This window comes from Anolis sagrei, chromosome X (assembly GCF_037176765.1).
Source record: "Anolis sagrei isolate rAnoSag1 chromosome X, rAnoSag1.mat, whole genome shotgun sequence".
NCBI classification, from domain to species: domain Eukaryota; kingdom Metazoa; phylum Chordata; class Lepidosauria; order Squamata; family Dactyloidae; genus Anolis; species Anolis sagrei.
This window is the reverse complement of record NC_090034.1, coordinates 99,472,209-99,497,186: the sequence shown is the minus strand read 5'-3', so window position 1 is coordinate 99,497,186 and position 24,978 is coordinate 99,472,209. Positions and strand designations below refer to the sequence as shown.

The following is a 24,978-nucleotide window of genomic DNA, read 5'->3' as shown; positions in this document are numbered from 1 at the left end:
AAAGGGTCATCATCTTTCACCTCTACACCCTGCCTCCCGCCTGGTCATTATCTCGTTTCAACACAACCCCAGCTGTTTCCTTGTACTTCCAATCTTGGTTTAGATGACTTCTGGGCACAAAGTCACGGTGACATTTGTACCAGTTCTACTACCCAACCCTAGTAACTTCCAATGTCAGTTTATATGATTGATGGGCACAAAGTCACGGTGACTAGTTGAACTGGCCTACAAGTTGTCTTCTTGTTTGCATCGTTGTCACTGCAATATATGGACCCCCCCAGTGGCGCAGTGGGTTAAAGCCCTGTGCTGGCAGGACTGAAGACCGACAGGTCGCAGGTTCAAATTCGGGGAGAGGCGGTTGAGCTCCCTCTATCGGCTCCAGCTCCTCATGTGGGGACATGAGAGAAGCCTGCCCCAAGGATGGAAAACCATCAAAACATCAGGACATCCCCTGGGCAACGTCCTTGCAGATGGTCAATTCTCTCACACCAGAAGTGACTTGCAGTTTCTCAAGTCACTCCTGACACGAAAATAAAAATAAATAAATCTATCCAGACTCTAGACTGCCCTTTTTCTGGCCAAAAATGAGGAACCCTTCATCTTCTATTTAATGCTATTTTCCCCCTCAAAATTAGAAGTTGTGATGTTTTTCTTTGGATACTTTGTTATTCAGAAGAGTGTCCCTCAGACTTGCTGCTGTTGCCATTGCCTATCCCATTGGTACCAGAGCAATTCTGCACAAACTGATATTATTATAGTGTTTACTTTTCTTGGGAAGAGCTCTTGATAAGGAGTAAGGCATAAGCAATGCACACAGAAGACTGGGCAACTTGGAAGGCACTGAACAGACTGCGCTGTGGCACCACGAGATACAGAGCCAACGTAAGAAATGGGGCTACAAAGTGGAGTCCACGACATGCGAGTGTGGAGAAGAGCAAACCACAGACCACCTATTACGATGCAGTCTGACCCCCGCCACATGCACAACTGAGGACTTTCTTATGGCAACACCAGAGGCACTCCACATGGCCAGCTTCTGGTCAAAGGACATTTAGTATAATGCCAAGTTTTTCAACTTTATTTATTGTTTTAATTGTTTTTATATTGCTTGGATTATATGTAGTGGCATCAAATTGCTGCCAAATGTAAGCTGTCCTAAGTCCCGCTTCCGGGGTTGAGAAGGATGGGGTAGAAACAGAGGCGGCCCTAGGGAATTTTCAACGGTAAGCAAAAACAGTATTTTGGTGCCCTCCCCCCAGCCAATCATTGATATATATTTTCTGTTCATCATGGGAGTTCTGTGTGCCCTATTTGGTTCGATTCCATCATTGGTGGAGTTCAGAATGCTCTTTGATTTTAGGTGGACTATACATCCCAGTAACTACAATTTGCATATGTCAAGGTCTATTTTCCTCCAAGAGCGCCTCAAGAGCGCCCCTGGGCAAAATCAACTATACTGCGAATGCTTACTTTGCGTAATGGCTGAGCCACCCCTGGGTAGAAATACTGGAAGTAATAAATAAACAAACTTTGGTTGTGTTCTTAAACATATTACAACTGTACCCTTGGTTCACTTCTGATACGATAGATAAATAAATAAATAAATAAGCAACACATATATATTTCTTATTTCTAACTCATGTTAGGGAGCCAGCTTGGTGATCAGATCATTGGATCTGAGTTTGAATCTCTGCTAAGCCATAAAACCCACTAAGTGACCTTGGGCAAGTCATACATTCTCAGCTCAAAGGACAGCAATGGCGAACCTCTCCTGAATAAATCTTTCCAAGAAAACCCTGTGATAGGTTGATCATAAGTCAGAAGCGACTTGGAGACACACAACTACAACTCACCTTTGGCCTCTTCCACACCACCCCCTGGATATTCACAGAGCCAGGTCCTAGCTCTTTGTACCCAAGCGACTCTGCACAGGGTTGGAACTCGGGGTCGAGGAAGAGGCATTGCTGTTGGAGGCATTGTCGCTTCAGTTCTTGATAGTTCTGTTCACGGTAGGGTATAGCTCTGGCCGCTCCTTTAGCATCAGAGTCCTTGGTGAGGCGAACGGTGATACGGGAACTTGACATGGCTAAGTCCAATGGTGGTTAGACTCAGATGGGCGAGGAGGAGAATATGCGAAGGTGATATGGTTCCACTTTGCTCCACCCATGTGTATCAGAACAAACGGGAAGAGTTTCGCTTTTGGACTTGGATACAAGGATGCTGAAGTTAACTCTTTGCTACACAGTTCCATGAAGGAGCCAAGACTCACACAATGGATATAAGCTGGTGTTTCCTAACTAGTGGTCCTCTAAAGCAAAGTTTCTCAACCTGGGGAGGGTCGTGAGGGGGTCACCAAACACCATCAGAAAACATATGATGGTCTTAGGAACCCCTTTGGCAGAGAAGGCTGAAGATCCCTTTTCCTGTCCTTCTCCTTGTTGGAAACAGACAGCAAATCCTTCCACCAAAAGTCCTCTTCCACTGTAATTGGCTGGCCTCTTAGCTAAGGGGAGGGTTGTTTCTGAGACTCCAAGCAAGGAGGGGAGAGCAGGTGTGCTCGGCGCATGGCAACGAGCACATGTGCAGGCGAGGGAGAGCGTGTGAGGTTGGAGCGAGTCTCTTCAAGGCATGGAGGTTCTGTGTGGGAAATTTGGCCCAATTCTATCATTGGTGGGGTTCGGAATGCCCTTTGTAGGTGAACAATAAATCCCAGCAACTACAACTCCCAAATGTCAAGGTCTATTTCCCCCAAACTCCACCAGTGTTCACATGTGGGCATATTGAGTATTCGTGCCAAGTTTGGTCCAGATTCATCATTGTTTGAGTCCACAGTGCTCTCTGGATGTAGTCCTTGTGCCGGCAGGACTGAAGACCAACAGGTTGTAGGTTTCAATCTGGGGAGAGCGTGGATGAGCTCCCTTTGTCAGCTCCAGTTCCCCATGCAGGGACATGAGGGAAGCCTCCCCCAAGGATGGAAAAACATGAAAACACCTGGGCATCCCATGAGCAACGTCCTTGCAGACAGCCAATTCTCTCACACCAGAAGCGACTTGCAGTTTCTCAAGTCACTCCTGACACAAAAATAAAAATAAATAAATCTTTCCAGACTCTAGACTGCCCTTTTTCTTGCCAAAAATGAGGAACCCTTCATCTTCTCTTTAAAACCATTTTTTTCTCTCAAAATTGGAAGTTGTGGGGTTTTTCTTTCTCCAGCACTCAAGGTCAATACCCACCAAACCCTTTCAGTATTTTCCGTTGGTCATGAGAATTCTGTGTGCCAAGTTTGGTTCAAATCTATCGTTGGTGGAGTTCACAATACTCTTTGATTGTGGGTGAACTATAAATCCCAGTAACCAAAACTCCCAAATGTCAAGGCCTATTTTCCCCAAACTCCACCAGTGTTCACATTTGGACATATTGAGTATTTGTGCCAAGTTTGGTCCAGATCCATCATTGTTTGCATCCATAGTGCTCTCTGGATGTAGATGAACTACAACTTCAAAACTCAAGGTCAATGCCCACCAGACCCTTCCAGTATTTTCTGTTGGTCGTGGGAGTTCTGTGTGCCATGTTTGGTTCAATTCTATCGGTTGGTGGAGTTCAGAATGCTCTTTGATTGTAGCTGAACTATAAATCCCAGCTACTACAACTCCCAATTGACAAAATCAATCCCCCACCGTAACCCCACCAGTATTCAAATTTGGGTATTTGTGCCAAATTTGGTCCAGTGAATGAAAATACATCCTGCTTATGAGATATTTACATTACGATTCATAACAGTAGCACAATAACATTTATGAAGTAGCAACAAAAATATTTTTATGGTTGGAGGTCACCACATGAGGAACTCTATTAAGGTGTCATGGCATTAGGAAGGTTGAGAACCACTGCTCTGAAATGAACACAACAGCCCCTGATTTTCATTGAGTCTCCCATCCAAGTACTAACCAGAGCAACAGAGTTTATCTTCCAAAATCAGATGGGATCTTGGGTCTTGATACAGCTTAAGAAGTGAAATTGACACAGATATGCACATAGCTAAAAGCATGCAGAAAAATGTTGGCAAACTTTAATTAATATAAGGGATTAAAACATTAAAATATACCCATTAAATAAAACTGGAGGCAAATAAGATATTGCACACTATTAAGATTCCTTTCCATAAATCTATTGGACTCTCTCTCGCCACGATCTGGCATAAATTCTATGCAACCTGAATTCTGCACATGAAGCATTTCCTACCATAGCAGGAATGTTTTGGACTTCAACTCCCACAATTCCTAACAGCCTCAGGTGCCTTCCTTTTCACCCTCAGTTGCTTAAGCGGCTGAGAGGGGAAAGGAAAGGGCCTGAGGCTATTAGGAATTGTGGGAGTTGAAGTCCAAAACACCTGGAGGGCAAAAGTTGGCCCATGCCTGTACTGTAGAGATGCTCATGAGACCAAACTGGAGGGCTAAAGTTGGCCCATGCTCATGAGGCAAAGCATACCCCTCAATCAGTTGATGACATGAAGGTTGCCCCATGTTATGGGCACCTCCATCAAGCAAGAATACAAATCAAGGTGAATAGTTTATTGGGCAACTTTACTCAGACACAGTTGGATTGCAACACCTATCAGGTTTGGCCAGCACAGCCAATTGAGGAGAATAATCTGATAATCTGTAATCTGATAATATCTGAAACAGATTCATTGTCATAAATGATGTTTTATGCACAAATGTATCATCTAAATAGCACCATCTTAGTCTCTAGAGATACTTTCATACTACCGTCCCATACTTATGTAACCTTTACCTTTACCTATGCTATCCAAAGCTTGTGCAGATAGACAGACAGATAGGAGTTCCCGGTGGCACAGCAGGTTAAACCTCGGAGCTGCTGAACTTGTCAACGAAAAGGTTGGCGGTTCAAATCCAGGGAGCGGGGTGAGCTCCTGCTGTGAGGCCCAGCTTCTGCCAATCTAGCACTTTGAAAACATGCAAGTGTGAGTAGATCAATACGTACCTCTCTGGCAGGAAGGTAATGGTGCTCCATGCAGCCCTGCTGGCCACATGACCTTGGAGGTGTCTACGGACAACGCCGGCTCTTCGGCTTAGAAATGAGCACTACCCCCTAGAGTTGGACATGAGTAGACTTAATGTCAGGGGAAAACTTTCCCAGTGGCGCAGCAGGTTAAACCTCTGAGCTGCTGAACTTGCTGATCAAAAGGTCGGTGGTTCAAATCTAGAGAGTGGGGTGAGCTCCTGCTGTGAAGCCCAGCTTCTGCCAATCTAGCACTTTGAAAACATGCAAGTGTGAGTAGATCAATACGTACCTCTCTGGCAGGAAGGTAATGGTGCTCCATGCAGCCCTGCTGGCCACATGATCTTGGAGGTGTCTACGGACAACGCCGGCTCTTCGGCTTAGAAATGAGCACTACCCCCTAGAGTTGGACATGAGTAGACTTAATGTCAGGGGAAAACTTTCCCAGTGGCGCAGCAGGTTAAACCTCTGAGCTGCTGAACTTGCCAATCAAAAGGTTGGCTGTTCAAATCCAGGGAGCGGGGTGAGCTCCCACTGTGAGACCCAGCTTCTGCCAACCTAGCAGTTTGAAAACATGCAAGCATGAGTAGATCAATACGTACCTTTCTGGCAGGAAGGTAACGGTGCTCCATGCAGCCATGCTGGCCACATGACCTTGGAGGTGTCTACGGACATCACCGGTTCTTCAGCTTAGAAATGAGCACCACCCCTAGAGTCGGACACGACTAGACTTAATGCCAGAAGAAACCTTTACCTATTCACAAATGTTTTACATCTGTGCCATCTTGAAGACAACTGGCCTCTTCTCAGAGTCAATGAAGTCAAAAGGAAGACGAGATCCATTTTTAACACTGGTTTGGCTGTTAGAGAGTTAATGCATGTGTTAACTTTATGATGGACACAATAACTGTTAATCTTTTACCATCTTAGGAGGAAGCAACTAGCAACCTGTTGCAGAGCAAATATACTTAGGGCTGCCAGCTGCCTCTCCAGTGGATATTGTGTTGAATTAATTAGATATTTTGAATTAAACAGCGTGAATCGGGTGTGGGAACGGTCTATGCATCCCGACCTGTCAAGCATCGGCCCCTTGGCTATGTCAATTTTCACAAGAGATGTTGCTGCCTGAGGTGAAGAACAAAATGCCCATCCCAATCCATAAAAAAACACTAGACTGTTAACTAGACTGGTATTTGAATAGTCAACAAAGGGAATTGCCTCGCTATGCCTAGCTGTGCTTATAATATACTTAATGCACCTGTATCTGCTGTAGTTTCAATGAAAGAGACCAACTCACATTGTCAGTGGTTCTTGGAAGCAGCTGCTCCAAGTTTAAAGTTTGAAGAAACAAAAGAGCTCCGAAGACTCATAAGTTTGCCATTTCCCAGTTCATGACTGGTCAAAATATTTTTAATAATAATAATAATAATAATAATAATACATAGTAGGTGGGGCAAAGTACTTCGATACACCTGCTGCCATCAAATATGCCTTGCCACACCTTTAGTTTTGGTGTATTGAACATTGACCTTCAGTTGTCTCTATCAGATATGAATTATCAAGGCATCTTAAAGATCAAATAATGCAAACTGCAATAAGATCAACAATATCACGTGTCAGTTAAAAGATTGATTAGTATCACATTTATTAACCAGCAGGAGCCTGGCAAATCCAAAAAGAAGTATTGACACTTAATTACAGTTAACTAGATTTACTCAGTCATAGTTGTTCTGTATTTGCAACCACTACTTAGTCATTAGGCTTGTGCAATCCGGGTAAACTTGACCCGTTTCATTAAATGCTAATCAGTGTTGTTTTTGATGTGTTGTTGGGCTTGGCTGCTCCGAGTCCCTTGGGGAGATGGTTTGTTGTTGTTGTTCATTCGTTCAGTCGTCTCCGACTCTTCGTGACCTCATGGACCAGCCCACGCCAGAGCTCCCTGTCGGCCGTCACCACCCCCAGCTCCTTCAAGGTCAGTCCAGTCACTTCAAGGATGCCATCCATCCATCTTGCCCTTGGTCGGCCCCTCTTCCTTTTACCTTCCACTTTCCCCAGCATAATTGTCTTCTCTAGGCTTTCCTGTCTCCTCATGATGTGGCCAAAGTACTTCAACTTTGTCTCTAGTATCCTTCCCTCCAATGAGCAGTCGGGCTTTATTTCCTGGAGGATGGACTGGTTGGATCTTCTCGCAGTCCAAGGCACTCTCAGAACTTTCCTCCAACACCACAGTTCAAAAGCATCGATCTTCCTTCGCTCGGCCTTCCCTAAGGTCCAACTCTCACATCCGTAGGTTACTACATGGCTTTGACTATGCGGATCTTTGTTGCCAGTGTAATGTCTCTACTCTTTACTATTTATCGAGATTGGACATTGCTCTCCTCCCAAGAAGTAATCGCCTTCTGATCTCCTGGCCACAGTCTGCATCTGCAGTCATCTTTGCACCTAGAAATACAAAGTCTGTCACGGCCTCCACATTTTCTCCCTCTATTTTCCAGTTGTCAATCATTCTTGTTGCCATGATATTGGTTTTTTTGACGTTTAGCTGCAACCCGGCTTTTGCGCTTTCTTCTTTCACCTTGATTAGAAGGCTCCTCAGCTCCTCCTCACTTTTGGCCATCAGAGTGGTGTCATCTGCATATCTGAGGTTGTTAATGTTTCTTCCAGCAATTTTCACCCCAGCTTTGCATTCATCCAGCCCCGCACATCGCATGATGTGTTCTGCATACAAGTTAAAAAGGTTGGGTGAGAGTATGCAGCCTTGCCTTACGCCTTTCCCAATCTTGAACCAGTCTGTTGTTCCGTGGTCAGTTCTGACTGTGGCTACTTGGTCCTTGTACAGATTCCTCAGGAGAGAGGGAAGGTGGCTTGGTATGCCCATCCCACCAAGAACTTGCCACAATTTATTATGATCCACACAGTCAAAGGCTTTAGAATAGTCAATGAAGCAGAAGTAGATGTTTTTCTGAAACTCCCTGCCTTTCTCCATTATCCAGCGGATATTGGCAATCTGGTCTCTCGTTCCTCTGCCTTTTCTAAACCCAGCTTGAACATCTGGCAACTCTCGCTCCATGTATTGCTGGAGTCTTCCTTGCAGGATCTGAGCATTACCTTACTGGCATGAGAAATAAGGGCCACTGTACGGAAGTTTGAGCAGTCTTTCGCATTTCCCTTTTTTGGTATGGGGATATAAGTTGATTTTTTTCCAGTCTGATGGCCATTCTTGTGTTTTCCATATTTGCTGGCATATGGCATGCATCACCTTGACAGGGGAGATGGTGGCGGGGTATAAATAAAGTTTTGTTGTTGTTGTTGTTGTTGTTGTTATCAAGGTGGCCAATTGTAACATTCACACCTACCTCAAACAGACAAGGTTTCTTTCTCCTGCCCTAGGCATTGCACAGATATGTAAACTCAATTTTCCTAGTCTCCAACAGACCTCACAACCTTTGAGGATGCCTGCCATAGATGCAGGCAAAACGTAAGGAGAGAATGCTTCTGGAACATGGCCATACAGCCCAGAAAACTCACAACAATCCCAACTCACTTTCCCTGTTCCATAAGAAAACCTATGAAGTCTATAAGGTGGCTTTGAAGGCATGCAACATAAAGGAGTGCTAGCTGTAAGAAAAATACCAAATGTTCATGTTTGTTATGGCAACGGAAGATCACAAAACAGCATGCCACCCCGAGGCTTATTCTTCCTCTTTGAACCACATGGTGGCATCAAAGGCCATTCTTTCCCAGCGCCACATTCCTGCAACTTTGGAGAGAGGCGAAAAAATGCCCATCATTTTTTGGCACAATAGTTGCACTCAAGTTGCCGACTACCCCAACCCTCCCCGTCCCTTCCCAAATAATTTATGTTAATGTATTCTGCTCCCTGCCTCTTGGCAGCCACTCATCCTGACAGCCAAGGTCTCTCCCTGGGAGGAATCCTCTTCAGATGCTCTTTGGGATCCCAGAAGCAGGGAGGGGGTGGAAATTAACAATTTCCACAAACCAACAAGAGGGATTTTCCATCTGAAACTGGCATCTCTCTGTGTGTGTCTTTGTGTCTTTCCCCCTACGCTGCCTTGGCCAGGACTGCACTGTGCGGTGCAGGCTTTCTGCCTCTTCTCATAGCCTTTGGAAGGAGATAGTGACGTCTTTTCTTCAAGGACAGAAGAAACTCAGTGATTCCCAACCTACTTTCTTGGAAACCCACTGGATAAAGTTAATTCTCTGCTTCCAAGACCAGGATTTTGGCAAATAAGCACATTCTGAGACTATCACCAGACGATCCTGCGCTTTCTGTTGAAAGGAATCTCTCTGCTAAGCTTTTGACTTCTTTAAGTGTGTGGACCAACCCACCCAAGGCAAGCCTCTTTGACATAGAAGATCTGCAAAGGCACCACCCAAAGGATCTGCTGTTTAAGTTTATTTTGGGTCCTGAACGGGTTGGAGAGACCCACAAACTCTTTGGATATTCTTTCAACACTCCAATTTGGGTCACTTTTTTTGGACCCTATCAAGGTTTTTAGTTTTGGTCTTTCCAGATCTACTTCTTGGTCAACTTTTAAGTCCAGGCTCATTTCCTCTCTTGTTCTGTTTTCACCACTGATATCTGATTTGAATCTTCATTCCCAGGGAGTTGTCATTGTGCCGTTTTTCTCAGCACAGCCAAGATGTTCAGCTGGATGAAGAAGAACGAGAAGAAGACGCCCGAGGTGATCCGCACGGTCACCGAAGGCCTCAAAGACCTCTACAAGAGGAAGCTGCTCCCAGTGGAGGAATTCTACCGCTTCCATGATTTCCATTCACCAGCCCTGGAAGATGCCGACTTTGACAACAAACCTATGGTGCTGGTGGTGGGCCAGTACTCCACCGGGAAGACCACCTTCATCAAATACCTGCTGGAGCAGGACATCCCTGGGAGTCGCATTGGGCCCGAACCCACCACGGACTCTTTCATCGCTGTGATGCACGGGGAAACGGAGGGGATCATACCAGGCAATGCTCTCATTGTCGACCCCAAGAAGCCTTTCAGAAAACTCAACCCCTTTGGAAACACCTTTCTTAACAGGTAAGCACCCACATTTGGGATATTATTTATTTATTTCCTTCCTTACTTAATGTATTTGTAATTCCCGTCCTTCTCACCTTGCATGGAACTCAGGGTGACTTACAAAAAAGGCACAATTTAATACCACTTTTACATACATAAGATAGAATTATGAGATCTTGTGGCTCATCCAGTCCTACCCCATTCTGCCAAGAAGCAGGAAAATCTCATTCAAAGCACCCCTGACAGATGGCCATCCAGCCTCTGTTTAAAAGCCTCCAAAGAAGGAGCCTCCACCACACTCCAGGGCAGAGAGTTCCACTGCTGAACAGCTCTCACAGTCAGGAAGTTCTTCCTAATGTTCAGAAGGAATCTCCTTTCCTGTAGTTTGAGGACACTGTTCCATGTCCTCAGGCCTGTAGTGATGGGGGGGGGGGGGGGGGTTAGGGATTCAACCCTCTGTCGAAATGTTTCAGATTTTTTTAAAAAAACTGGTTTACTTATGAATTTTAACTGGTTAACCCAATCCCCATGCTAAGTCTATGAGATGCAAAAGATTAAGAGTCCCTCCAGAACTGCAAGGACTATCTCAAGCAAATATTGACAATTTATTCACACTGTCATTACTTGCAGCAATAGCTGATGTAGCGAAGCAACCAAGTTTGGGGGGGGGGTGTTGAATGCTCTCATTAAGGAGGCCAGACTTGGTGGAGGTGGTTGATAGGGACGGAGCTGCAGGCTATTGAAGGCTGCTCTGCCCCCTGCTGTGCTCTTTGCTTCAGTGTGAGCTAGGAGGCAGATTTCAACCCTCCCCTCCCATGAAATTTTCAACCCTCCCCCCCAAATTTCAACCACTCCCGAATTTTTTTTCTGGCTACGGCCCTGCATGTCCTAGACTCCAGGGCAGCAGAAAACAAGCCTGCTCCCTCCTTCTTATTACTCCCCCTCACATCTTGATCCAAGGCCCTCATTATATCTCCTCTCAGCCTTCTCTTCTGCAGGCTAAACACGCCCAGCTCTTTAAGTCGCTCCTCATAGGGCTTGTTCTCCAGAATCTTGATCATTTTAGTTGCCCTCCTCTGTACACATTCCAGCTTGTCAACATCTCTTTTCAATTGTGGTTCCCAGAATTGGACACAGTGTGATTCCAGATGTGGTCTGACCAAGGCAGAATAGAGGGGGAGCATGACTTCCCTGGATCTAGGCACTAGACTCCTATTGAGGCAGGCCAAAATCCTATTGGCTTTTTTAGCTGTCGCATGACATTGTTGGCTCATGTTCACCTTCCTCCCCACGAGGACTCCAAGATCTTTTCCACACATCCTGCTCTCGAGCCAGGCATCGTCCCCCATTCTGTATCTTTGCATTTCATTTTTTCTGCCTAAGTGGAGTATCTTACATTTGTCCCTGTTGAACTTCATTTTGTTAGTTTTGGGCCATCTCTCTAATCTGTTAGAGATTAATATCAATAATTAAAATACATAATCTTAAAAACCAGTTACATTAAAAACCACGTCGTCCAAAGGCATATTCCAGGAACTGTTCCATAAATTGCACTATCCCATAGCCACTTATTGTATTGCAGATCACTTATTTCATTGCAGATCACTGTCCAAAGGCTTGGTCCCACAACCATGTCTTCACTTTCTTTCTGAAGGACAGGAGGGAGGGAACTGGTTTAATTTCACTGGGGAGGGAGTTCCATAGCTGAGGGGCCACCGCTGAGGAGGTCCTGTCTCTCATCCCCACCAACTACATTTGCAAAGGAAGTGGGACCAAGAGCAGGGCCTCCCCAAACGATCTTAATCTCTGAGGTGGATCATAGAAGGAGATGCGTTTGGACAGGTATGCTGGGCGGGACCGTTTAGGTCAGTGTTTCTCAACCTTCCTAATGCCGTGACCCCTTAATACAATTCCTCCTGTTGTGGTGACCCTCAACCATAAAATTATTTTCGTTGCTACTTCAGAACTTCAGAATTTTTGCTACTGCTATGAATCATAATGTATCTGATATGAAGTATTTATTTTCATTCACTGGACCGTCCTCGTCTCCAGGGCAGCAGAAAACAAGCTTTCTCCCTGCTCCCTCACGTATTTATACATGGCCTTCATCATGTCTCCTCTCAGCCTTCTCTCCTGCAGGCTAAACATGCCCAGCTCCTCAAGCCGCTCCTCATAGGGTTTGTTCTCCAGACCTTTGATCCTTTGAGTCACCCTCTTCTGGGCGCATTCCAGCTTGAAGTCAACATCTCCCTTCAATTGTGGTGCCCAGAATTGAACACAATATTCCAGGTGTGGTCAAATAGGGAGGCAGCATGCCTTCCCTGGATCTAGGCACTAGACTCCTATTGATGCAGGCCAACATCCCATTGGCTTTTTAAGCTGCTGCATGACATTGCTGGCTTATGTTCACCTTCCTGTCCACAAAGACTCCAAGATCTTTTTCACACGTACTGCTATCGAGCCAGGCATTGTCCCCCATTCTGTCTCTTTGTATTTCATTTTTTCTGCCTAAGTGGAGTATCTTGCATTTGTCCCTGTTGAACTTCATGTCTGGATAGGGATTTCAAGCCTGTTGTAATCCCTTTCCAGTGTTGATCCAGTGTTGACACCAAATTGGTGTCGAGAGCAGTACGTGTGAAAAAGATCTTGAGTCCTCTCTGCACTTGCATAGCTCAAGCCTGAACAAAAATGTAACCGTATCCAAAAGCCCCAGGCTTGACTATCTCCCTGAGCAATGCCCGACTAATCAGCTTTATGCATCATATTTTACAGTTGACACAGACACATTAACTGATTCCTTGCATGCTCCAACAGTGACCACATGCTTGTGGATTTTAATGGCTTCTCCATGTAGTCTGACATGGTGGTTGTTAGAAATTATGGGAGTTGAAGTCCAAAACAGCAGGTTGGCTCAAGGTGGCTCATGGCAACATTCACACTTGCCTGAAGCGGACAAGAGTTCTTTCTCCCATCCTGGACATTGTTTCACAGATACATGAACCTCACTTGCCTAGTTTCCAACAGACTTCACAACCTCTGAGGGTGTGTGAAACATCAGGAGAGAATAGTTCTGGAACATGGCCATACAGCCCAGAAAACTCACAACAACACAGTGATTCTGGCCATGAAAACCTTTAACAATACTTTGAAAGGAATGTATATAGCAGAAAAGCTATTCATGAGCATGGTTGTGACACCAAGTGTACTTTTTCCTTATGCACACTGTCCAACTGTCTTGATTTGGTAGTGACAATCCCGGTTGGTCTTGGGCCTCCTTCTTTTTGAGTTGCATTGGAAAAGTTCTGGGGGACGCCTGGCTCGAGAGCAGTACATGTGAAAAAGATATTGGAGTCCTCATGGATAGCAATGTGATGTGGCGGCAAAAAAAGCCAATGGGATTTTGGCCTGCATCAATAGGAGCATAGTGTCTAGATTTAGGAAAGTCATGCTCCCCATGCTCTATTCCGCCTTGGTTAGACCACACCTGGAGTATTGTGTCCAGTTCTGGGGACCACAATTGAAGAGAGATATTGACAAGCTGGAATGTGTCCCGAGGAGGGTGACTCAAATGATCAAGGGTCTGGAGAACAAGCCCTATGAGGAGTGGCTTAAAGAGCTGGTAATGTTTAGCCTGAAGAAGAGAAGGCTGAGAGGAGGCATGATAGCCATGTATAAATATGTGAGAGGAAGTCACAGGGAGGAGGGAGCAAGCTTGTTTTCTGCTTCCCTGGAGACTAGGACGCGGAACAATGGCTTCAAAATTCAAGAAACGAGATTCCATCTGAACATGAGTGTAGAGAAATGTTTATTATAGAGTGTTTATTATACTGTATTTAAACTGTATTTATGTACTACATTTATTGCCATGGCCTAGCTGTGAGGGATAGGTTGCCATGGTGACAAGACAAAGCCTCAGAGGAGGTGGGCGGAGCTTAAGGAGGAAAAGGTTTGAAAGTGGCAGTTAAGCTCCAGTCCGGTGGAAGAGACCCGGGGAAGAGGATAGCCAGTTAGGGCTCTGTTGTGAAGCTGTGAGAATTCAGTAGTTCCTAGAATTTGTGAATATTTCTTCAGCAAGAAAGCTGAAAGTGTTACCTTGTTAGATTGCTTAGGTTAAAGGAATCTAACAGAGGGGGTTTTCAGGATTGCCAGTAAGGAAAGACTGGTGATCAGTGGTTTGTTCCGAGTATAGGGCAAACCGTGTGGATATTCACAATAGGGAACTCTGAAGTAGTATAAGCACTTCACTAAAGAAGAAGTTTGTAGAATTGTATCATCAGAAACATGTATCTCAAACCAGCCATTTTGTAGCATCAAGCCTTGTGTCAAGTTCAAATTCTCAAAACTGCAACAATTACGTTCTGTTAACAATAAAACTTGTTCTCTTTATATTTCAAACCTGCCTCCTCGATTACTTTCATGCTTGGTGAATTCCACACTACCAAAGTCACCTCACAACACAACTAAAGATAAACAGAGACCTAAACCAGCGTCTCTAAACATATTGGTGGCAGCTTAATTGATATTTAAAGGAAGGTTCCTCACAGAATATTGGTAGCATTAAAGAAGATTAATACTTCCTCACATAATTTTTGGTGGCATTCTAGTGAGATTAGCGCTGCTTCTTTACATTTCTGTTGACAAGCGGTGGGATTAACGCTTCTTCACATAATTTGGTGGCAGACGACGGGATTCGAGTAACAACTGATCGAGTGCCTTAAGTTTGATTTTAAAATAAGTTGTGAGGTAAAAGTTGCTGAAAAATGGCTACCAGGCGGCAGAGAAAGCTGGCTGAAGAAAGAGAGGGAGACATAGGGGAAAGTTCGGGCTCTGAGGCAGAGACAGAGCCAGTGCCTATGTCAGAAATGGCTTATAAATACAAACTGGAGATGGAGGAAAAACGATTAGAGATGAGACGATTAGAACTAGAGATGGAGGAAAAACAAAGAGAGAGAGAACAGGAGTTAGAATTAAAGAGAATGGAGTTTGAGCTAGAAAAACAAAGATTGACTTTGTCTCAAACATCCAGTGTTGTCCAGGAAGGGAGATCTGGAGTGGATACCCCAGATTTGACAAAGAAATTCCCAAAATTTACCAAAGGAGATGACCCAGAGAAATTCCTTATATCTTTTGAGAGATGTTGTCGAGATTTTGGGTTGGCTAAAGACAAATGGATGATATACCTAAGGCCTCAGATAAAGGAGAAGCTTTTACAGATTTATGGACAGATGCCGGAGGAGTCTTGTAGAGACTATGATCTGTTTAAGAAGCAGGTTCAACAGGAATATAGATTGACTCCTGAATATTATAGATTTAAGTTCAGGACATTGAAGAAAGATAAAACACAAAGTTTTGCTCAGGTGGCCTCTAGATTGTCTCAACTGTTCGATAGTTGGATAAAGACGTCTGAGGTAGAAGATTATCATCAGCTGAGGGAACTTTTGAAATTGGAACAATTTTTCCAATTAGTTCCTTATGAAATTCGTTGGGTGATTCAAGATCGCAAGCCATCCACGATTGTAGAGGCAGCGGGTATGGCAGATCAAATAACAACCTTGAAAGAAGGATTTAAAAGGGAAGATCTGCCAGGGGACAAAAGAACGAACAGGCAGCCATTTTATTCACAACAAAAGCGCCCACAGCAAGAAAAGGGTGCTGACTTAGAAGACACCACCTATAGGAGGCAGAGTGTAATAAGACCAACTGCTCCTGAGGTAAAACGTCGGTGCTATCAATGTGGAAAATTGGATCATATAAAATATCAATGTCCTCTGTTAAGGAATGAGAAAACAACCCTCTTTGTAAATAAAATGAAAGAAACACCAAAGGCAGAACCGGTTACTGTTGCAAAGGAGAGTTCAAGCTCAGAGCCTGGAGAGAAACAATGTTTGTTCATCCTGTCAGGCAGCCCATCTAAGGACTATTTAGAAACCATTTCTATTGATCACAAAGACAGGAAAGGACTCAGAGATACAGGTTCCGAAATATGCATAGTGCATCCCGAAATAATACCTCAGAGATTTCAGCAGCCAACCTCTGAAGTAAGATTAAAAGGCTTAGGTCCTGCGATTCCGACAGCGGTCGTGACTTTGCCAATACAATATGAAGGATGGAAGGGTGTGTGGGATTTTGCAGTCAGTCCTGACATACCATACCAATGTTTAATTGGAAATGATTTGGCTGAGGAGATTAAATACTGTAAGATGGCGTGTGGGGAGAAAAAATGTATCAACAAAAGCCCTGAACAGAAAGCCCTGTGTTTTGCCATCCGACAAGATGGGGATGAGAGCCCAGAAGCCAGTGCTACAGTTGCTAAGGTTGTTGAGAAGACAGGAGGAGTTGAGGAAATTCAACAGGAACAAAGAGCAGAAGAACAACCCTATAGATTTATTGCTGGAGATGGTGTTCCAAATATAAAGTCAGAAGTGTACAGCCAAGAGAGACCATGCAAACGAGGAACAAGCCCTGCAGCAGAGCCGATTCCAGTGGCTGATTATTTGAGAACCAGTGAAGAGAGTATAGAAACAATAGGTCTGGAAAGACAAGTGATAAACTCTGAGGAGAAAGAGGAATCCTTGACCTTAAAAGATGTATTTCCTTCAGCTCCACATAAAGAAATTACCTCAGCCGAACTTTTCGACAAAAACAATAAAATAAAAGTAAAAGAGAAAGCTAAAGGAAAACAAACTCTGGATGTGACAGTAGGAGCTGATGCGAGTTCAGAATATCCAGGGGTCTTCTGTGAAACAAAGATCCATACATCTGAAGAGAAAGTGAACAGAAAAAGAAGATTTGGCCATGTGTCGGAAGAAAGATCTCCTTTATCCTTGAACGGAGAGGAAGGAGAGAGTGGAGGCCGAGCTGATGGACTGTCAGGAGAGCTGATGTACGCAGACTGTAATGGTGGTGATAAAAAGAAAAAGCTGCAATTTCTAGCTTTAGAAGTTTGTCCAGATAGCAGTGATGAGCTTGCCATGAAGAAGGACAATATTCGTGTTCGTTCTTCTAATGACAGTGAATTCTCTTCAGTGCCAAGAAAAGATGCTAGAGGAATTCCAGATTATTCACTACAACCTGATGCTTCATGGAAGCAAGCCATTGTTCAAGCCCTGAAAATCGATGGAAACAGAACTGTTCCTGATAATTGGAAGGTCAGATTAAAAGAAGATACCCCAGCAACAAAAAAGAGAGGAGAAAAGACTTGCAGACATCGTGTGAGGAAGAAAACCATATCTCCAGGTAATCGAAAAGACATCAAGAGACAAAAGAAGAAACCTAAAAAGAAGAAACGAAGAAGTGGAAAAAAGAAGCTAAAAGATCATCATAAAGAGACATTGCTGTAGACAGTTGGTCCAATACAACTGAGGTTGTGTTTGAACCATGGGACATTGGACACTAAGACATCTATGTCAATGATCAAATGTGGGAGTTTAACTATGGTGTGGGCTATTAACAAATTGAGACCATATGTATGGAGAAAAGTTGTGGTATGATATATAGATAAATGTCTTATAAATTAACCAGACTAGGTATAAGGTCAATTATATATGTTAATGAGATAGAAACACATTTGGACAAGGATATCTGATGTTGATATGGAGAATAGATAGAAGATGATCACAGATAGATCTGAATTATATAAAGGTAATGTATATATAATATAGTATAATATAGTATAGTATAATATTAAAAAAATGGTATCCTGTTTTATTATAGACTTATAAAATATAGGATGTTATTACAGTGGTGAACTGTATATGTTTCATACCATAGATATAAGATATAATCCCATTATAATAAAGTGTGGTAGGTATATACGTTTTGCAATAGGCAATAAATATTTACAACTATATATATAAATATAGACATGTTTAGATATATTGTTTATGTATAAATATAAAAATGTGAGACTTGGATACCACATCCATAGATGATATTAGAATTTCGTAGGTTAAAGGTTTGTATATATGTGTAATTGAAATGTATTTAACCCTAATATGTTTTCCTTTCAGAATTGGTGTATATGTATTTATTGTTAAATGATATGTGGGATTATTTTTGCTATTCTAGGATTAAGAAATATGCAAAAATATTTTTCTGGGGGGGAAGGTGTAGAGAAATGTTTATTATAGAGTGTTTATTATACTGTATTTAAACTGTATTTATGTACTACATTTATTGCCATGGCCTAGCTGTGAGGGATAGGTTGCCATGGTGACAAGACAAAGCCTCAGAGGAGGTGGGCGGAGCTTAAGGAGGAAAAGGTTTGAAAGTGGCAGTTAAGCTCCAGTCCGGTGGAAGAGACCCGGGGAAGAGGATAGCCAGTTAGGGCTCTGTTGTGAAGCTGTGAGAATTCAGTAGTTCCTAGAATTTGTGAATATTTCTTCAGCAAGAAAGCTGAAAGTGTTACCTTGTTAGATTGCTTAGGTTAAAGGAATCTAACAGAGGGGGTTTTCAGGATTGCCAGTAAGGAAAGACTGGTGATCAGTGGTTTGTTCCGAGTATAGGGCAAACCGTGTGGATATTCACAATAGGGAACTCTGAAGTAGTATAAGCACTTCACTAAAGAAGAAGTTTGTAGAATTGTATCATCAGAAACATGTATCTCAAACCAGCCATTTTGTAGCATCAAGCCTTGTGTCAAGTTCAAATTCTCAAAACTGCAACAATTACGTTCTGTTAACAATAAAACTTGTTCTCTTTATATTTCAAACCTGCCTCCTCGATTACTTTCATGCTTGGTGAATTCCACACTACCAAAGTCACCTCACAACACAACTAAAGATAAACAGAGACCTAAACCAGCGTCTCTAAACATATTGGTGGCAGCTTAATTGATATTTAAAGGAAGGTTCCTCACAGAATATTGGTAGCATTAAAGAAGATTAATACTTCCTCACATAATTTTTGGTGGCATTCTAGTGAGATTAGCGCTGCTTCTTTACATTTCTGTTGACAAGCGGTGGGATTAACGCATCTTTACAATGAGGAAGAACTTTCTGACTGTGAGAGCCGTTCAGCAGTGGAACTCTCTGCCCCGGAGTGTGGTGGAAGCTCCGTCTTTGGAAGCTTTTAAACAGAGGCTGGATGGCCATCTGTCAGGGGTGCTTTGAATGCAATATTCCTGCTTCTTGGCAGGGGGTTGGACTGGATGGCCCATGAAGTCTCCTCCAACTCTATGATTCTATGAAATGGAGTATCTTGCATTCGTCCCTGTTGAACTTCATGGCTGGATAGGGATTTCAAGCCTGTGTCTTTCCAGTGTTGATTTGACACTCAAGCCACACTTTTTCTGGTGTCTTTGACAGCTCATTTGGAGGTATTTTAGCCAGAAGCAGAAGACGCCAACTGCCTCGATCTGTAGCAAGCTGAGCTTATCTTGCAAGTGGGAGAAAAGCTGCACCAGCTAAAAATTCCCCCGAGTCCCATTTCGATGCACCATAAAAGGAATAGGAAGCCTTGGCTTCATTTCCATCTGGAATTTTCTCCCTGTGTCTGTCTTTCTCCATCTCTTAAAACAACCACCACGAATAGATTCAGAAGAAAATGGTGGCTGTTCTAAGAATCATGCATGCTACCATTTCAAGGCCAATCAAACATAGTCGAAGTACCAAGAACTTAATGCCAGCAGAGATTTGACCCCTGAGGATGTAGATTGAAATTGCATTTTGTCTTTGCTTTGGAGCCTCAAGTGCACAGTGGGTTAAAGCGCTGAGCTGCTGAACTTGCTGACCGAAAGGTTGGCGGCTCGAATCCGGGGAGCGGAGTGAGCTCCCGCTGTTAGCCCCAGCTTCTGCCAACCTAGCAGTTTGAAAACATGCAAATGTGAGTAGATCAATAGGTACGGCTCTGGCGGGAAGGTAACGGCATTCCATGCAGTCATGCCAGGCACATGGCCTTGGAGGTGTCTATAGACAATGCTGGCTCTTCGGCTTAGAAATGAAAATGAGCACCACACCCCAGAGTCGGACACGACTGGACTTAATGTCAGGGGGAAACCTTTACCTTTTTACTTTTACCCTAAAATCGGGACAGTAAATAAAGACGAACACTCAGAAAAGTAGGGGAATTCCAGACAAGAAACAATCAGGGCCAGCTTACACCTCCCAACAAAGGATTCCCCCAGACAGGAAGCAGCCAGGCTTTGAAACTACAAGGCCATTCAATGCTAAACAAGATGGCCAATTGTAATATTCACACTTGCCTCCAACAGGCAAGAGTTCTTTCTCCCACCCTGGACATTATTCCACAGATATATCAACCCCACTAGTTTCCAACAGACCTCACAACCTCTGAGGATGCCTGCCAATAAACAATCAGGGCCAGCTTACACCTCCCAACAAAGGATTCCCCCAGACAGGAAGCAGCCAGGCTTTGAATCTAGAAGGCCATTCAATGCTAAACAAGGTGGTCAGTTGCAACATTCACACTTGCCTCCCAACAGACAAGAGTTCTTTCTCTCACCCTGGACATTATTCCACAGATATATCAACCCCACTAATTTCCAACAGACCTCACAACCTCTGCCATAGATGTGGGCGAAATGTCAGGAGAGAATGCTTCTGGAAAATGTCCAGACTGCCTGGAAAACTCACAGCAATCCAGAAAGGCAAAGTCTTTCTGAATTAACCCTGCAAGAAAGACACAGGATAGGCTTCCAATTTGAAGGCACACAACAACGCTCAATTAGCCAGGTATAAGTAACCATATTTAATTACGAACATGGCACTTGGTGGGGAAAATAGGCTTGAGCATACTAGACGCCATTCCTGTTGTGGGGTCCCACAAAATGCACCTGTTCCCACCCTCCCCGTTCTTTGAGGAGGGGAGAGATGCAGGAGAATGGGGGAGAATGTAAGCCCAGCTCTCTGGAATGCAGCAGGGATTTCCGTGCCAGGATGTCCTGGTAACACCCCATAGCCATCTCCTAGCAGTTGGGAAAGGAATTAGCTTTCCAGATGTGTTGGTTGTTGGAGCCAGGAGGGAGCTGTTCCCACAAGACTGGGGGGAAATGGGGAGGGAAGCTTGAGCTTTGTAAGGGAAGGAATGCACAGAGGAGGGTTGCCAAATGCATTACAGGACTAAGCTCTTGCACCCGTAACACAGCACAATGAAGAAAGAGAAGACGAGAAGGGGAAAAGCTCTCATTGTTGACTTGTGGCAACCCCAAGGGAGTCCTATCACAGGGTCTTTTGGGGCTGAGAGTGTGTGACTTGCTCAGAGTAACCCAGAGGGTCTTCATAACAGAGCGGAGCTTTGGACCCTGGTCTCCAGAGACATAATCCAGTGCACATCTATTTAAAACAGAAATGGAAAATTTACTGGGTTGCTTTGAGTTTTCCAGGCTGTCTGACCATGTTACAGAAGCATTCTCTCCTGAAGTTTTGCCCACATCTATGGCAGGCATTCTCAGAGGTTATGAGGTCTGTTGGAAACTAGGCAAGTGAGGTTTATATAACTATGAAATTATGCCCAGGGTGGGAGAAAGAACTCTTTGCTTGAGGCAAGTGTGAATGTTGCAATTGGCCACCTTGATTAGCATTGAATGGCCTTACAACTTCAAAGCCTTATTTGGGCTTGGCCTCATGTAAGCCGCTCTGAGTCCCCATTGGGGAGATGGTGGCGGGGTAATAAATAAAGATTATTATTATTATTATTATTATTATTATTATTATTATTATTATTAAAACCTGGCTGCTTCCTGCCTGGGGGAATCCTTTGTTGGGAGGTGATTATTTGGCACTGATTGTTTCCTGACTTATATACCTGTGAAATGATGTCCACGGTGGGAGAAAGAACTCTTTGCTTGAGGCAAGTGCAAATGTTGCAACTGGCGACCTTGATTAGCACTGAATAGCCATGCAACTTCAAAGCCTGGCTGCTTCCTGCCTGAGGAAATCCTTTGTTGGGAGGTGATTAGTTGACACTGATTGTTTCCTGGCTTATATACCTGTGAAATGATGTCCAGGGTGAGAGAAAAAACTCTTTGCTTGAGGCAAGTGCGAATGTTGCAATTGGCCACCTGATTAGCACTAAATAGCCTTGCAGCTTCAAAGCCCGGCTGCTTCCTGCCTGGAGGAATCCTTTGTTGGCGGGTGATTATTTGGCACTGATTGTTTCCTGGCTTATATACCTGTGAAATGATGTCCAGGGTGAGAGAAAAAACTCTTTGCTTGAGACAAGTGCGAATGTTGCAATTGGCCACCTGATTAGCACTAAATAGCCTTGCAGCTTCAAAGCCCGGCTGCTTCCTGCCTGGAGGAATCCTTTGTTGGCGGGTGATTATTTGGCACTGATTGTTTCCTGGCTTATATACCTGTGAAATGATGTCCAGGGTGAGAGAAAAAACTCTTTGCTTGAGACAAGTGCGAATGTTGCAATTGGCCACCTGATTAGCACTAAATAGCCTTGCAGCTTCAAAGCCCGGCTGCTTCCTGCCTGGAGGAATCCTTTGTTGGCGGGTGATTATTTGGCACTGATTGTTTCCTGGCTTATATACCTGTGAAATGATGTCCAGGGTGGGAGAAAGAACTCTTTGCTTGAGACAAGTGCAAATGTTTCAATTGGCCACCTTGATTAGCACTAAATAGCCTTGCAGCTTCAAAGCCTGGCTGATTCCTGCCTGGGGGAATCCTTTGTTGGGAGGTGATTAGTTGGCACTGATTGTTTCCTGGCTTATATGACTGTGAAATGATGTCCAGAGTGGGAGAAAGAACTCTTTGTTTGAGGCAAGTGCGAATGTTGTAATTGGCCACCTTGATTAGCACTAAGCTTTACAGCTACAAAGCCTGGCTGATTCCTGCCTGGGGGAATCCTTTGTTGGGAGGTGATTAGTTGGCACTGATTGTTTCCTGGCTTATATGACTGTGAAATGATGTCCAGGGTGGAAGAAAGAACTCTTTGTTTGAGGCAAGTGCGAATGTTGTAATTGGCCACCTTGATTAGCACTAAGCTTTACAGCTACAAAGCCTGGCTGATTCCTGCCTGGGGGAATCCTTTGTTGGGAGGTGATTAGTTGGCACTGATTGTTTCCTGGCTTATATGACTGTGAAATGATGTCCAGAGTGGGAGAAAGAACTCTTTGTTTGAGGCAAGTGCGAATGTTGTAATTGGCCACCTTGATTAGCACTAAGCTTTACAGCTACAAAGCCTGGCTGATTCCTGCCTGGGGGAATCCTTTGTTGGGAGGTGATTAGTTGGCACTGATTGTTTCCTGGCTTATATGACTGTGAAATGATGTCCAGAGTGGGAGAAAGAACTCTTTGTTTGAGGCAAGTGCGAATGTTGTAATTGGCCACCTTGATTAGCACTAAGCTTTACAGCTACAAAGCCTGGCTGCTTCCTGCCTGGGGGAATCCTTTGTTGGCAGGTGATTAGTTGGCACTGATTGTTTCCTGGCTTATATACCCGTGAAATGATGTCCAGAGTGGGAGAAAGAATGCTTTGTTTGAGGCAAGTGCGAATGTTGCAACTGGCCATCTTGATTAGCATTGAATGGCCTTGCAACTTCAAAGCCTGGCTGTTTCCTGCCTGGGTGAACCCTTTGTAAGTCCAAGCATGTGGACAATTTCAACAGAAAGGAGGAAACCATGAAAAGGAACAAAATCTGGCTACCAGTATTAAAAAAACTCTAAAATCAGGATAGTAAATAAAAAGAAACACTCAAAAAACAGTGGAATGCCAGCCAGGAAACAATCAGGGCCAGCTAACACCTCCCAACAAAGAATTTCACCAGTCAGGAAGCAGGCAGGCTTTGAAGAATTTTTGGGTTGTATGCCCATGTTCCAGAATCATGAGTCGCCTTCGGGCTGAGAAAGGCGGTATATAAATATGGTAAATAAATCAATAAATTATCTCCTGACGTTTCACCCACATCTATGGCAGGCATCCCCAGAGGTTGGGAGGTCTGTTGGAAACTAGGCAAGTGGAGTTTATATATCTGTGGAATATCAGGAAAGAATCAGGGCCAGCTAACACCTCCCAACAAAGGATCCCCCAAGCAGTAACCAACCAGGTTTTGAAGCTGCAAGGCTATTCAATGCTAATTAAGGTGGTCAATTGCAACATTCATACTTGCCTCCAACAGATAAGAGTTCTTTCTCCCACGCTGGACATTCCACAGATATATAAACCCCACTTGCCTAGTTTCCAACAGATCCCACAACCTCTGAGGTTTCCAGCCAAAGATGTGGGTGAAATGTCAGGAGAGAATGCTTCTGGAACATCACCATACAACAACCCAGTGATTCCGGCCATGAAAGCCTTCGAGAACACAGAAAACACACTGTTTTTTTCCCAGGCTGCAGCTCCCCGCTTAACCTGGAGATCTTTATACATCTCAGGCCTCTTTGTTGAAAGATGCCGTTACCATCCTTCCAAACTGGGGCAGACGCCTTTAAAGCAACTGTTGGCTGCCTTTTGGCCCAGGACAGTGGGAAACTTTTGGAGTTGGATGTCCTTGGGTATTTTCCGGCAAGCTCTACTTTTAGCATCCTTGTTTATACTGGATGATGCCTGCGCCTTCCTCCATCAAAGGGTTTGTAAACATCAACCCCACCCTGGGAGCAGAGCACAACCCTTGCTTTGGCTCTTTGTTTGCCCCACCTGGCTTCCCTCCAGGGGTCTTTGTTCGGACCCCATAATCTGACCCACATGAATTGGGAGATACCGATAACCTAATTAGCTACATGCAAAAGAATACTCTGGAAATCAGAAAATGACTCCATTAGGTTCTGCTCTGTCTTGGCACACAAAAGTGGGATGTGATGGCAAAGTTGTCCTTCACTCAGAGCAGGAAAAACGGTGGAGCCAGCCTTGGCCGAAGCGGAGAATTGAAGAACAATCTCGCTTATTTTGGGAAGGCAGGAGCGGATCTGTTTCCTGTTTAAAATAAGTAATCCGTTGTTTGAAAACAC

At 44.1% G+C, this 24,978-nt stretch overlaps 1 protein-coding gene across 1 annotated transcript in view; it reads left to right on the top strand.

Moving 5' to 3' along the window:
• Positions 1–8,842: 8,842 nt before the first annotated feature.
• LOC132780201 (EH domain-containing protein 2) overlaps positions 8,843–24,978 on the top strand; it is a 55,009-nt gene continuing 38,873 nt past the window's right edge. The window contains exon 1 of the mRNA XM_060783779.2: positions 8,843–10,084. Within this exon, the coding sequence (XP_060639762.1) occupies positions 9,687–10,084 (398 nt within the window). The 5' untranslated portion in view covers positions 8,843–9,686. The remainder of the gene's footprint in view (positions 10,085–24,978) is intronic.